Consider the following 14,680-nt stretch of genomic DNA (forward strand, 5'->3'; position numbering starts at 1 on the left):
CCCTTGAGCAACGATCACACTGCACTGTGCTCTTGAGAATATTCTAGAAGCATCACTGGGAAGGGCTGCTTCTCTGCAGGGTAGAGAAATGAGGTGCAGAGGAGGCAGCTGCTTTGGAGGGAGAAACACGGCTTGCGTTGTAGAATGCTTTCCTGCTGGAACGGCTTTGCCGAGAGCTGCGTTCCTGGAGCTTTAAATCCTGGGCCACTGCACATCCCTGTGCCGACGAACGTCACAAAGCACCTGTCTCGGGGGTAACGAGAATAAAAACTTTGGAAAAATTAAATGCCTAAACCTCCAGATAGCCCAGATGACACACATGCAATAGCATTTCACTTAAAATGTACTTAACCACCCTGCATCGAACTAAGGCACAGAAACTTCAAATTTTGCACCCCCTCCAAAGTTGGGAAAGTGCAAGGGTCTCGCGGCAGTTCCGGGGATGTACTGAGACCCACTTTGTTACAAGTGTATCCAGTGTCCCCAGCAGCAGGGACTTCTGGGTCCCGGCTTCCCGCTTTCATTTGCTCTGCGGCTCCCGGAGGCGGCGGTTGTGCTATGAAGGCAGACCCCGCCAAGGCGGCCAAGATGCTGCGCACCCCCAACTGCGCGCGGTGCCGCAACCACGGCTACCTGGTGGCAGTCAAGGGCCATGCCGGCAAGTGTCGCTGGAAGCAGTGCAATTGCGAGAAGTGCTTCCTCATTACCGAACGCCAGAAGATCATGGCCGCGCAGAAGATGCTCAAGAAGCAGGCCTCCGAGGAGGACCGGGAGCTGGCCTCCAGGGCCGCGGCCATCGGCCCGGCCTCCAGCCTGCGCCCGCTGCCTCCGCTCACCGCTGCTGGCGACCTGGAGCCGGGCCCCGGGGGCCGCGTGGCCGCCTACCTGCTGGAGAGGCCCCCGCGTGGCCCCAGCCCGGGCCCCAGTGCCTTCCAGCCGGTCTTGGGTGGCCGCGGCCACATGGGCCCGAGCGACCTGGCGGCCGTGGCCAGGCCCAGCTCCGTGAGGCCCCTGCTCGGGCCGGAGGCCGCCGCGGGCCAGGGAGGTGCCGGTCCCCAGGAGCCGAGCCGGCCTCTGCAGCCCGTGCCCATGCCGCCGCCGCCGCCGCCTCCGCCGCCGCCGCCGCCGCCTTTCACCTTCGGTAAGACCCCCGGGCCCCTTCTTGTGCCATCGGTCCCTCCCAGGGCTGCAGCCTCCTTGCACCTCATGGTGACTGGGGGTGGGGGAGGTGGGGAAATGCTTTCTGAGTTAAATTTGCTTTCAGAAACCTTTCTCCACATACAGATTTGGATTGAGGGCCTTTTTGCATAAAAGCAAAAGAGATAGAAAAGAGTCGGTGGTGAAGATGGCTTTCAATATTTAGCTACACTCTTTGCCTTTCCATCTTGCAAGAAGAAAAAAATGGCCTCCAGTATTTAGCTCCAGTTTTTGCCTTTCCATCTTGCAAGAAGGAATAAAATGGCCTCCAGTGCGCTTAGCTGGGCGCCTCATGGAGACATTGGTCCTACTGCGCTTGCGCATCGCTTCCCGCTCTTTTCTCCCGCTGCAGGCACCTCCCCCACAGCAAGAACGACTCTGTGTGTGAGCCAGCGCCATGCTGACTGCGCCTGCGCACTCTCCCCCATTTCCAGGAGCTGGAGGCTTCCCAGAAGGCCTCCCTTCCTCTGGGCCTTGCTCCAACCCGCCTGCGCGCTCTTTCCCGCTCTTTTCTTGAGCGGGAAGCTACCAATGGCAGGACTTCCTGCAGACGGATGGGCTGGCTAAGCTATGACTGCGCCTGCGCACCCTTCTCTTTCTGAAGGCCCCGCCCCACACCGGAGCCTGGCCCAGTGCGCCTGCGCACCTCATTTTGAATCCATTCCCCGGATGTGGGTGGGGATGCGACAGCCTTTCTGCTCCGCAAAGGAGAAGACCGTTCATTGACATATTGCCTATTTTTTTCTCCTGCCCCCATGTGCATAAGTTACAATGTTCTCTATGTAACAATGTGAATTTTACTTTCACTGTTAAAGTACTGCAGGTCACATGTAGGTCTGAGGCTTTTAAAAAACGGCCGTTTGAAAGTGCAGACCCCTGCTGGCGCTCCCCATGGTGTGCAATAGAAAGAGCACAAGTCCGAGTCAGGTGACCGAGGGTGGTCACTCCGTCACCTTAGGCGAGCTGCTGCTTCTGGCTCAGTCTCCGGTCCGTGTGCTAAGGAGATCGGCCATTTCTGCCTTCTGGGATATTCTAGGAAAATCTGGTCCCCGGGAACTAGATGAGGAGGACAGACCTGAAATAGCAGTCCTGTAGGAGGATACCTTTCCACTGGCACAGTGCTTCCTTATTTCATCTCTCCGCGCACAGGGGCTGAGCACTTAACTGCCGGACACGGTGGCAAAAGCTGCGGGGGAGTCAGATTCCTTCCCTCAGCATCTTGTCTTGCGAGAGGAGCAGCACTAATAAAGAATCGCACATCAGGGTAGAGAGCTCTCCTAGCTAACGGCTTAGCTGAGGTCCTCAGGAGGAGGACTGAGGACTTAGAGGCAAAGTGGTTGAAGGGAGAGCCCTCCGAGGTTAGGGGAGAGCATCTGCAAGGGCTTTGAGGGGGATGCGACAGAGAAGAAGCTGCCAGGTCCTCGCACTGGAGGAGGCTGGAGGGGAGGCAGGGTGCCGCCTGGGGCTTCATGGCTGTGCTGAGGGCTTTTCCTAAGAACCTGGGACGGGGCTGAACCGTGTAAAATGCAGGGAGGGTGCAAAGCATAATGGATGTGGGAGCTCTTTGTAAATGGATCTGAGCATTTACCCCGTCTTTGGACAGTACTGGGATGCTTCCCCCCCCCCCCCCCTGCTCTTTGTGTTTTTAATATTTCTCCCATTGCTTGCTCTTTTAGGGCTCTCTGTGAGCATCAACTCGGATGCTATGGTGCGGTCTGAGTACCTGGAGAGAGAGCCTGCCAAGCTGTATCCCAGCTGCCCCGGCCTGTTCTCCTACCGCCCATTCCCGATGGGCTACCAGGACCCACCCCCAGGCCTGGGGATCTCCGTGCAGCAGGGCTTCCGGCATGTGTCCTTCAGCCACTACCACGGAGGAGGCTCGGTGAGTCCCATCCCGACCCTGGGTTCCTCCTTATCCCGTCTGCTCCACTGCTCCACATGCTCAGTCCCAGAAAGCCATTGGTGTGCCCGCTCTGTGCCAGGCCCCTGGCCTGTACAGTGTGCACCTCTGGGAGGGCACGCACATAGATGAGTCTCATCATGTGTAACAGGCCAGCGTGAGCTGTGGCATTTGCTTTTCCGAGGCTAAAAGGCTCTGAAAAGAAGGAATGCAGACTCCCAGGTTAGCCGGGAGCACCGACAGTGACCGTCGGCCTGGACTGGTGGAAGGCTGGGGCACAAGGGCTCTTCGTTTTGCTGCTTCCGGGAAGGAAATACCTCGGTCCTAGTGCCATACAGTTGAGGGCAGAGCCAGGAGCAGCTGTGGGTCCCCTGCCCCCTGCAGGGCATGGCCCCCTGGAGACTGCAGAGGGTTTTCAAGAGGAAGTGGCAGTTTGAGCTTCGTCATGGAGAATGTGGAAACCTTTCCCCAAATACCTATCCCCTAATACCTATGAGTTGAAAGAAGGAACGAGATGTAATCCTTTGATGAGGCCGGTGGTGAGTTACTAACTGGTGTGCTCTGTAAGCCTGAAGTTTTTTTTTTTTGTTTTTTTTTTAAGCCTGAAGTTTTGAACAATGACGGTAAGTCAGGCCATCCCTGTCGTATGAGATACACGTCGGGGTGGCCAGGTTTTGTGACTTTGGTTGCCAGCTCCTTCCAGACCAGGACAGTTTAAAGCCCTCTGCCTTGTGGCAACTCCTGATGGACATCAGAATGACAGGGCAGTGAAGGCCTGTGTGACAGCCCTGACTTTGGGCCCAGAAGGCTGAATCTGGCGGGGGGAGGTTGGCTCAAATGCAGCTCCAGTGCCTGGGAATGTAGACCACCGTCACCTCAGAGCTGAAAGCCCAATCCTCGGGCTACAGAAGCGTTTCCCCTTGGATAGAGGGGAGGGAGCGGAAAGCAATAAAGAAGGAAGATGGAAGGTTGACAGTCACATAGTGGAGCGTTGGCCACAGGGTGTGGGGCCAGTACTGCGGGGTTCCAGCTCTGTCCGGGCAGGCCAGGCACCCAGGATGCTAGTCTCCAGTCTTGCTTCAGCCTCAGTAGTATCTCTTCTCTCTTTTAGATATTGTAAACTTTTATTTATAAACCATTTTCCATTGTTCAAGGGGGGAAAGTCTGAAGACCACTGGTCTTGATCATTTCTAGGTGCCCACCCACCTCTAGCTGAGCCTCCAAAGCACGTGCTGTCATCCCACTGCGGGGCAGAGGAAGAGGCTCAGAGGCCTTATGGGTTTGTCCAATGTCACACAACGGGAGAGTGAGGCACTGGGATCGGAACTGCACAGCAGATTAGTGACAGAACAGGATGCACACCTGGATTGCCCTGACTTTGGAGCCCAGGCGCTTTCTGCTACCCTGAGGCTGTCTCTTAGGCAGCGGTAAACAAAACCCTCCGCCCGCCTGCCCCACCCGGAGTCTGTGGGTGCTGGCCACCCCGTGCAGCCCGGGGGCCGCGTGGCAGCTCTCGCCTCCACACAAAGAGAGGGTTCCGGCCAAGTGGAGTGCTCCCACCGTCTGCTCACATAGAAGCCTGCGTCCAGAGCAGCGCTCTGAGCGACAGGCCTGCCAGACGGCCATTGTGAAGAGTGCAATCTCAGTCGGTTTATCTGGGCCCGAGCTGGCACCTCAGGCCCCTGGCAGGAGCTGTGATCCAGGGAGAAGCAGCCAAGTAGCTTGGAATTAAAGGGCTAATAGTCCCTCCTCCCCCGACCCTTTCCTGTCTGGATAGCCCAAACAACACGCATTTGTAAAGCTGTCTCAAACCCAAGAGCCTAGGAATTGCTTCCAACCTTGTCCTGCTCCCCCTCCCAGGCTCCGAGGTAACCCTGAGTGACATCTTCCACCTTTTATTTCTGGCTCTGTCCCACCTGCTGCTTCTTCCTCCCACAAAAGATGACAGGCCTGGAGCTGGACAGACCTGGGTCCAGTCGTACTTGTTTTTACTAGTCTGTGGCCTGGGGAAGCTGCCTCCCTCCGAGCACCTCCCTCAGCCCTTCGACTGAACAACAGGGTGCGAGTGCCTACGCACAGAGGGAGGTGTGTGCACACGAAGTGCCTGCACGGGGTCTGGCAGGTCGTAGGTACCGGGGAGTAGGCTCTCCTCCCTCCTCGGTGGTCAGATGGAGTCAGAACACGCTGCGTTAATCTAAGGAGATTTCTGCAGACTGCCCCAAGGCTTTAATGTGCCACATGTGACTCACCATTGTGGTGAGGCCATGTGTGGAGTTTTACAAACTCCCTTGACAAAGAACACTTAAAAGCACTTAAAAATAATCTTGTAGGACACGAAGGTTCTCTGGAGCAGAGCGTGGGAAGCGCTGCTCTGTGTCTGGATGGAGAAGTGAATGATAGGAACCACACCTGACGTGCATTCCTATTCTTTATTACATCCGTGTCTCAGATGAACCGAGCTGGGCAGGCATCCCCCCTCTGGATCCCTTCCCTCCAGCCGCGGGCCCTGTGTCAGGGGGCTGGCTTCCAGCTTCCGGCGAAGCCACAGCAGCACAGGTGGCTGCTGGCGGGAGCCACTCTTCCTGAGGGCCCAGCTTCGCTGACTCAGCCACAGCTGCCCGGCACCCCAGACAAGGCCCCTTACGGACAGCGGGACACAGGTGGTTGGGACGTGGGGGTCCAGCTCTGCCTCAGCCTCGCACCAGCTCTGTGGCCCTGGTTTTCATCATTACAATGAGAATCGAAAGGATGAAATGAGGTAACCGATCTAAGCCGAGAGAGAGGGCTCAGTCAGGGTGACCGGACGGCTGTCCCCAGGCTTATCGGAGGTGCGCCTGCGTTCCTTCTTGCCTTCAATCATGTTTGCTGAGCCCCTCGTTTCAAGCCCCTGGAGCCCCCAGTTAGAGAGAACAGATCGTGTTTGATCGGCCCATCTGGCTAACGCTCTCCCCCTTGGCTTCTCTGCTGAGTGCCCGTGCAGGTGCCGGAGCCAGTGGACAACTTCCAGCCGAGCTACCCCCCGCTGCCACCACCACTGCCACCACCGCGCCCACTGCTGCCGCCACCATCACCCCTGCTGCCGCCGCCACCGCCGCCGCCTCCGCCACCGCCACTGTCGCCCCCGCCCCCCATCCTCCCTCCAGGCTTCCTCGCCGGCATCCACTTCCTCCCGCCGCCCCCGCCGCCCCCGCCACCAGCGACTTTCTCCCTGGCCGTCCTGTCTGAGGGGGAGCAGGAGGCCGCGGGTAAGAGCACGGGGAGCCAGGGGGGCTTTCGGGAGGAAGGGGGCCAATCAGCACAGAGGTGGGAGCGGGGGATGGAGAAGAGAATTAAAATGTGCCGGGCCTGGGTGCGTGTTTTCCTTATACCCCTCCCCTAAATCCTGTAGGCAGGCAGCAAGGAGGGGGCCCCTTTCTCAGGCGAGGAAACAGCAGCCCAGAGGGGTTCTTATAGATATAAATGGCAGAGCTCAGACTTCCAGGACTATGTGTCTGGCTCTGTCAGTGCCCCTGAGCACAGATGTGGAGGGAGGTGCATGTGGTGAGCTCAGAGCCGAGGCGGAACAGCAGCAGGACAGCAGGGTCTGGCAGGGTGAGTCCTCCTAGGCCACTCTGGAGACAGACCCTGTCCCAGCTCTGCCACGTGCACTGGGCGATCTTAGTCACTCACACCCCCTCCTAGTAAAACTTCATCTGTAACATGGGCCTGTGAAGGTCACCTGAAATTTTAGATGTGAAAATGCTTTGAGGACTTTGTGTTTTTAGGGCCCTTTGCAGAATGAATTTAACCATCTCTGGGTTGTGTTACTTTTATGTTCAAGGATTTTTTTCCCTTTTAGTCCTCCCCTGAGGTTAGTCTGGCGATGTCTTCATTTTACTGAAGAGGAAACTGAGGCCCATTGCACACCTGCCGTGTGTGAGACACATCTGTTAGCTGGAGAGATAGACGGTCTAGTGTGGGTGAAGCACACTGGCCCTGGTGCTGGACGGCCTGGGCATAAGTCCTGGCTCCAGCACTTACCGGGGGCAAGCAGAGCCACTCCTTGGTGCCTCCGCGTCTTTATCTGTCCAAGTGGACTGATAATGTCCCACCTCATGAGGTTATTCTGAGACTTAACCAGAACCTGAAATGACGAAGCCATTAGTTCTCACAGTCCCCTGCTCCCATGCTGTCCTCATGTTGCAAGGTGGGCACCATTTCATTAACAGGAGGAGGAACTGGGGTTCAGAGCTTCAGGGTAGCTTGTTTCATGTCCTCCCCCCCCCCCCCCCCCCAGCCTGTGGCAGGCAGAACTGGAATTTGAACTTGAGCCTGAGTCATATGATGATAGAATTCAGCCTCCTAACAAATCCAAGGCAAATTAATTCTCCTTTGGGCCCGGGAATGATGAGGATGCCTTGAAGAAAGATCACACCTGAAAACAGGCAATTTTCCCTGTTTCTTAATGCATCCCCGCTTTTTTGTTCTTTGCAGATGACCAGGCTGAAGCGGTGCCACCTGAGCCCAGCCAGCCAGCATCTCAGGAGCAGTCCAACTAGGCCCGCCTCCGGCCGGGAACACGGGCAGTGGGAGGGCGGCAGCAGTGGTTTTCTTGTCCGTGTTCAGGGGCCTGTGGGAGGGTGGACAGTGATAGACATAACATAGTTAATTTTCATTTCAAGATAGGGAGGAAAGAGGAGGGTTCTAAGTTTCAATCCTGAACTGTGAGCTGAGCAGGAGAATGGAGGATGAAGTTAACCAGGACTCTGAGGAGTGGGGGCTGGTGGGAACTCCGTTTAGGAATGAATTTAACCATCTCTGGCTGTGCTGCCCGTTGGCGACTCGCCCTCGGAAGCGTTCTTTGATTTTCGAGGGCCCCACGGCAGGACAGGAGGCACCATGCATTTCAGCCTTCTGCCTCCGCTGGTCCCGGGCTGGCAGCACAGACATCAGGCTTCCAGCACACGCAGTGGCTGGTGCGGGCAGCCAGGACCAGGGCACTGACAGCGGGTTCTGAGTGTCCTTCTCCGCTGCCCGCCTCCTACTGCCCCTCGCCCCTCTCCAGGGGCCTTTCCTAGGGAGCATTCTGACCCCTGGGGCTACTTCACCCCCTCCACAAAGTTTAAGCCATTTATAGGCATCGTTTCTGGTTTTAAAAAAATGCATTAACGTTTTACCATTCGGTGTTTTTATAGTGATTGCCAGCTTTAAAAAGTAGGCCATTTGTAAGCACAGATACAGCTCTCAGAATAGAGTGGTGCTTCCAAAATACCTGCGATCTCAGAAATTCTTCTCTGGGGCCAGTTGACTGTTGAAATAAAATTCGCAATAGAAATCCGTGTGAAAATTTATTGTGTTTAAATCCACGTGGAAGGCAGTGTTGGGTAGAGGAGTCGGGACCCGGCTTTGCGGCCTGTCAGCCTGCTTCTGGGCACTTGCTTAGGCCAGTCCTGCCCTGCACCTCTTCCCTTCCCTTCAGTTACCAAGTGACTGGGGCCAGACTCTCTTCAGTTGTTGTTGTTATTATTTTAAGAAAGGAAATTTTAGGAAAATTTAGGAAATCTGATGTAGACACATAAAATGTAAAGATGTCTTTTTGTTTCCCGTCCCCAGCTCCTGTCCTGGTCCCTGCAGAGGGGCATGGCTTTAAAATACAGAACGTGGTCCCATCCTGCTGCTTAGGATTTAGGGGCTCTTCCCCTGGTCTCACTTGTCCCTTCATTTAAACATCCGGCACCTCTACTGGAGTTCGAGTCTGGCGATCACCAGCTCTGCCCGTGGGCCTGGGGTCCCGTAGAAACGTGCTGTCCGGTGGCATGGGCGGGACAGAGGAAGAGGAGCTGTGGGCAGGCCGAGAAAGCCTGGAAAGTCAAGGCTTCGTCTGCCTTTTATTTTTTAATCCCCACCCACGGTTATTATTTTTCATTGATTTTCAAAGCAAGTGGAAAGGAGGGGAGAAGGGGAGAGAGAGAGAAATATCAATGTGATAGAGACACATCCATCGGTTGCTTCCTGCACTTGGGGATTGAACCTGCAACCCAGGTACATGCTCTTGACTGGGGATTGAACCACTGACCCTTTGCTGTACAGGACAAACCTCTAACTGAGCCATGCCACCCAGGACCTCACCTTTTTTTTTTTTTTAAATATATTTTTATTGATATTTTATAGAGAGGAGAGAGGGATAGAAAGCTAGAAACGTCGATGAGAGAGAAACATCGACCAGCTGCCTCTTGCACACCCTCTACTGGGGACGTCCCCGCAACCAATGTACATGCCCTTGACCGGAATCGAACCCGGGACCTTTCAGTCCGCAGACCGACGCTCTACCACTGAGCCAAACTGGTTTCGGCAGGACCTCACCTTTTTAAAGGGCAAGGATGAGTTCGGAGAAAACCGGCACTGCCTCTGCGGCAGGCAGAAAGAGGGCAAGGGATCTGGAGCGAAGGACTCCAGGGTGAGAAGCAGCGTCTTGTTCTCTGTCCGAGGAGACGGGCATGCAGGAGAACAGGCTGGCCTGCTCTCTGCCTTGCCCGTGGGCATGGGTGCCCAACCATCCTCCTGGGACAAGTAGCAGGAGGATCACTGAGAAGTCGCATTCTGTCTTCGTCAGCATGTGGCGGGGGGTCCAGGGCCGGGCCTTCTCTGTTGAAAGGCCCTGGGACAGGCACAGTCCTGGGACTATCTCAGTCACTGCATTGTAAACACAAAGTAGTTTCGGCAGGGCAAAGCCAGGCATGGGCTTCCGTCTGAGCCTGATGATGCAGTGATTGTGCACTAGTGTGACTCAGTGGCTGGAGCTGTCAGCCACCCAGCTGCTGGTCCTGTCCCCAGGGCCATAACGCTACAGAAGCCCTGGGCGGGTAGGAGGAGACCTGACTTCTGGTTCCATTTAGCCCCACTCACCCTGCCCTCATGGACCCCTCCCCTGTCAGTTGGCCAGGTCGGGTTGATCAGCTCTTGCTTTTTTTTTTTTTTAATTGCATTTTGTTTTATTCTAGAGTCCATGTTTTGAAAGATTTTTTTTTCAACCAAGCTGCATGAATAAAGCTATTTTTCCATTTCTGATCAAGTCTGTGCAAGAAAACAGGATGTTAGTTAGCATATGGGGTTTGAGATGGGGAGCTGTAGCTGGTCCTGTTGCTTTACTGTAGGAGTCCATGGCCACAGGGCTGTCAGTTCTCCGATGGGCCTGGGATCTGATGAATCTTGAGATGCTCTGCATTTTTCCTGGAGCCTGGAAGGTGCCTGCTGGGGTGAAAAAACCAACTGTGGGGCAGGATAGGAGGCCTGGCTTTCTTCCCCCACAAGTTCTGTCCTTTGCTGTGGGCTCTCACCATGGTCACTTAGGGGAGGGAAGAAGGGGTGGTCAGTGGACCCCTGGGCCCCATAGCCTTGCCAGTCAATCCAACCCATGCTCCTGAATGCCCTGCTCTTCCAGGCTGTTCAGCAGCAGAAGGAGCTTTGAAAGAACAGATCTGCTCAAGTTACTTCCTTGCTCACATGCCCTTCATGGCTCCCTACTGCTCTCAGAGTAAACACCGGCATCTTCAAACCAACTGCCCGCCACCTCTCCAGCCTCCTCTCCCTCGCCGGCTGGCCCAGCCTGGGTTCTGCAGGTGTGGAGTCAGGCAGGAAAGGATGGGCTGCAAAGAGACTGGTGGCCAGGGCTGCACTGCTCATCTCAAATGGCGGAGGCTTGGCTGTAAGCCTGGAGGACATTCCGGAATGCAGCGAGCAGGCCGGCATTCCCGACGCCCGTGCACTTGCATGGCGCCGCCAGGAGAGGGCGTGCGAGCAGCAGCTGTGGGCGGGGCCGGTGGGGGCCAGACCACTGTGGGGGCGGGGCCTTTTGCCAAGCAACCTGCATCCAAGGAGAAGCTGCGAGCCAGCCTGGCTGCAGGAATAGGTTTCTGCAGCTGGGCCCTGACGTGACTGGAAGACCTGTATTCCTCCAGGAAAATAAAAATGATAAGCCTGTAGGCTAGGCCAGGAATTTTCAACCTTTTTCATCATGGCACACAAATTAATTACTAAAATGCTACAGCACACCAAAAGACACATTTTTGGCTGGTCTTACAAAAAATGTGTAATTTTGATTTATTCACACCAGATGACTTTGTGTTGACTGTTGTCATTTTAATATTTGACAATCTCAGGTGAAAGAAGTCAGAGTTTCTGACTCAATAGTCAGGTATTGCAGGTTGTCAACCTTCTTTCAGCAAGCCACCATGTGGTCACCAACCTGGCAGCCATTGTCTTTGCACTGCCCTGCCTGCGAAATCAATGCCCTCCTATCTTTGTCTTCAGACACCAGCCTGAACCTCAGCCCCCGCATCCCATGACCTAGTCCCCTCCTCTCCGTTCTGCACTTTTGCACAGGCTGAGTCTTCTGCCTCATCTCCTTCTGCCTTCACCAGCTCATCCCTCACTCATCCTTTCCGACTAAGGCCAGGCACCCTCTCCCTCCAGGCCTCCTCCGCCTGTTATTAGGAGGCTCTGCAGGAACTGCCCAGGCCCCGCCCCGCCCTCTGCCACACTGACCCCACTGAGTAATGTCCCTCCTGCAAGCCTGTGGGCTTCCTGGAGGCAGTGGCTTCATTTGTCTTCGTGTCCCTGCTTGTGGAGCTTCGCATTGACTAGGCCAGTAGTTACTAAGTGGCTGTTGCAGAATAAAAGGCCGATTTCTGGGCCATCGTGTGGGCTTTTGGGTGGAGGGTTCACGTGCTCTGCCTCAGGCCCCTCACACAGCGCCTTTGCCTCGCATTCTGGCTCTGTCTGCGGGGCCCCGCACCGGAAGCCAGCCCTCACCGGAACGATGCCAAGTGAAGCCCGGCACCCTTTCCTCATCGGAGCCTCACAACAGCCCAGGGAAGACACGGGTCGTCACCTCTATTTTATGGGGGAAAGAGACAGAGGGAGAGTAGTGGTCCCAAAGCCACACAAATGACAAGTGGCCCAGGGCCTGCAGAGAGCAGCATACATCCCCGGACACCCGTTCTAGAGTTCTGAGCATCTGTTTTGCCCCGAGTTTTCATCTTGACGTTTTGAACACGGACCACGTGAATGCACCCTAGATTCTGGGCAGATTCTCTAGGGAGACTGGGGAGAGCTGCCTCCAGACATTCGCCTCCTGAAGCCACTGCCCACAGCACCAGCCACAGCACACACAGCCTCCGGCCACAGCGCACACAGCTCCGGAGCCAACGCTCAAGCGGGCGGGCGTCACGGTGATCAGCGAGGGGCTCCCCGGCTCCCCACAGCCCCGCTGCCGCTGGGCCGCCAGGCGGCTCCTGTGGCCCGAGGGGAGCAGCGTGTCAGAGGGCCCGAAGCCTGAGAGAGAAGCCCTCCCCATGGTGCTCTCTGGATCCCGGGAAAAACATCCCCCTCTGGGCCTGGGGCCGGGGAGGAGCTTCTCCCTCTGACGCCCTGAGGTTTCTTTCTTTTTTAAAAAAATATATTTTTTATTGGTTTTTTTACAGAGAGGAAGTGAGAGGGACAGAGAGCTAGAAATGTCGATGAGAGAGAAACATCGACCAGCTGCCTCTTGCACAATCCCCACCGGGGATGTGCCCGCAACCAAGGTACATGCCCTTGACCAGAATTGAACCTGGGACCTTTCAGTCCGCAAACCGACGCTCTACCACTGAGCCAAACCGGTTTCGGCTCTTTCTTTCTTTAAAAAAAAAAGATATATTTTATTGATTTTTACAGAGAGGAAGGGAGAGGAATAGAGATTTTAGAAACATTGATGAGAGAGAAACATGGATCAGCTGCCTCTTGCACAATCCCCACCGGGGATGTGCCAGCTACCAAGGTAATGCCCTTGACTGGAATCAAACCCGGGACCTTTCAGTCCGCAGGCCGACGCTCTGTCCACTGAGCCAAACCGGTTTCGGCAGCCCTGAGGTTTCTGAAAGCCCTTCCACTTCTGGACGCCCTGGCCTTGGTGGGCCTGGGCCTGGGCCTCTCGTACTGGGAGCTGCTCAGAAGCCCAGGAACGAGCCAGGTGAGCGAGCGGCAGGCGGGGGGCGCGGACGGTCCCCGAGCGGAGCTGCATCCGGGGCAGACGCACAGCTAGCTCCTCGCGCCTTTGTGCTACGTGTTACGAGCAGCAGATCGCGAGATGCTAACGTCCTATCATGTCAGCTCTGTGTCTGAGCTAGCACAGGCGCTGGCCTGTCAGTAATTAGCCTCTGGGCGGTGTCTTTTCTTCAAACACCCCCCCCCCCTTTTTTTTAAATTGGAATCAGAACATCCTTTTGCTTCCTTCCTTCCTTTCTTCTTGCTGTAGACGCAGTCCATGGAGCTCTCTGTGGACATGGCTGTTTCTCCACATTCACGGGCAATTAATTCCCGGCCGTAATCCAGTCCCCCAGCAAACACCAGCTCCTCCTGGGAAAGGACGAGAGGATGACACCTCCTTCCCATGCGGGTGAGACGTACCTGGTTTTGAAATGCCGGCCATTTCAATGGTTGGCCTAATAAGTAAGCCGTGTTTTCCTAACATCTGGCGTTTGTATTTGTTTTCCCATTTTATTTATTTATTTATTTATTTATTTGTTTGTTTGTTTGTTTTTACCACCACCGCTGTTAACGCCGTCTCGGGGGATGTCGACCACCTCAGCAGTATCAGCAGCAGCCATGCTCTGTCCTCAGCCAATAAGCAGCTGTTTGGGCGAACATGGGCCGGGCCACGTGCTGGCTCCCAGACGAGGTAATATTTCCCTCCCACATCCCGGCCTGGGCGTCCCGTCCGGTACCTCTACCTGAGCAAGCACTCCTCCCACTGAGCCCTCTGGGCCCACTGCCCCAGGCCGGCCCCTGGCTCCCCCACTGCCCCAAGCCTGCCCCACCTCCCCCACTGCCCCAGGCCGGCCCCTGGCTCCCCCACTGCCCCAGGCCGGCCCCACCTCCCCCACTGCCCCAGGCCGGCCCCACCTCCCTGCTGCCCCAGGCCGGCCCCAGCTCCCAGGCTGGCCTTTCACAGCCCACAGCCCAACAGACGGACCCTCGCCTATCCCCGCCTCTTTGTCTCCCTCTCCAGAGTCCTCAGGTGCCTCAGGCCTGTTCTGCTGTCTCTGCCTCCCCCGCACCTGCCCGCACTGAGGCCTCACCAGCACCTCCATGGAGCCTGGCTCTTCCCTGATGCCAGGCGTGCCACACAAGGCCCCCTCCAGGAGGCGCTGCACTTGCTGCCTTTTTTGTGGTTCATCCCAAGTAAGGACAATGTCCGACTCGCCCACTGAAGTCACCTGTGACCTCATGGCCAAACCCAGTGGTCGGTCCTCTGCTCTTTTTTTAAAATATATTTTATTGATTTTTTACAGAGAAGAAGGGAGAGAGATAGAGAGCTAGAAATATCGATGAGAGAGAATCATCGATCAGCTGCCTCCTGGGGGATGTGCCCACAACCCAGGTACATGCCCTTGACCGGGATTGAACCTGGGACCCTTCAGTCTGCAGGCCGACGCTCTATCCACTGAGCCAAACTGGTTTTGGCAAGTCCTCTGCTCCTCGGTCTCCTAATGCGTTTACACACATCTCACTAGACTCCGGCCACCCCTCTGGTTCTGCCGCACCCCGTTCTCCACCCACGGCTGC

At 55.9% G+C, this 14,680-nt stretch overlaps 1 protein-coding gene across 1 annotated transcript; it reads left to right on the plus strand.

Annotated features, from left to right (window-relative positions):
• Nucleotides 1-588: 588 nt before the first annotated feature.
• On the plus strand, nt 589-8,769 carry DMRTB1 (DMRT like family B with proline rich C-terminal 1). Its single transcript, XM_036448476.2, has 4 exons — nt 589-1,097; nt 2,860-3,079; nt 6,078-6,342; nt 7,571-8,769. Exons 1-4 carry the CDS (start codon nt 589-591, stop codon nt 7,633-7,635), a joined length of 1,059 nt encoding a protein of 352 aa, XP_036304369.1. The 3' UTR covers nt 7,636-8,769.
• Nucleotides 8,770-14,680: the final 5,911 nt, after the last annotated feature.

This window comes from Pipistrellus kuhlii, unplaced genomic scaffold, assembly GCF_014108245.1.
Source record: "Pipistrellus kuhlii isolate mPipKuh1 unplaced genomic scaffold, mPipKuh1.p scaffold_m20_p_2, whole genome shotgun sequence".
Taxonomy (NCBI): Eukaryota; Metazoa; Chordata; class Mammalia; order Chiroptera; family Vespertilionidae; genus Pipistrellus; species Pipistrellus kuhlii.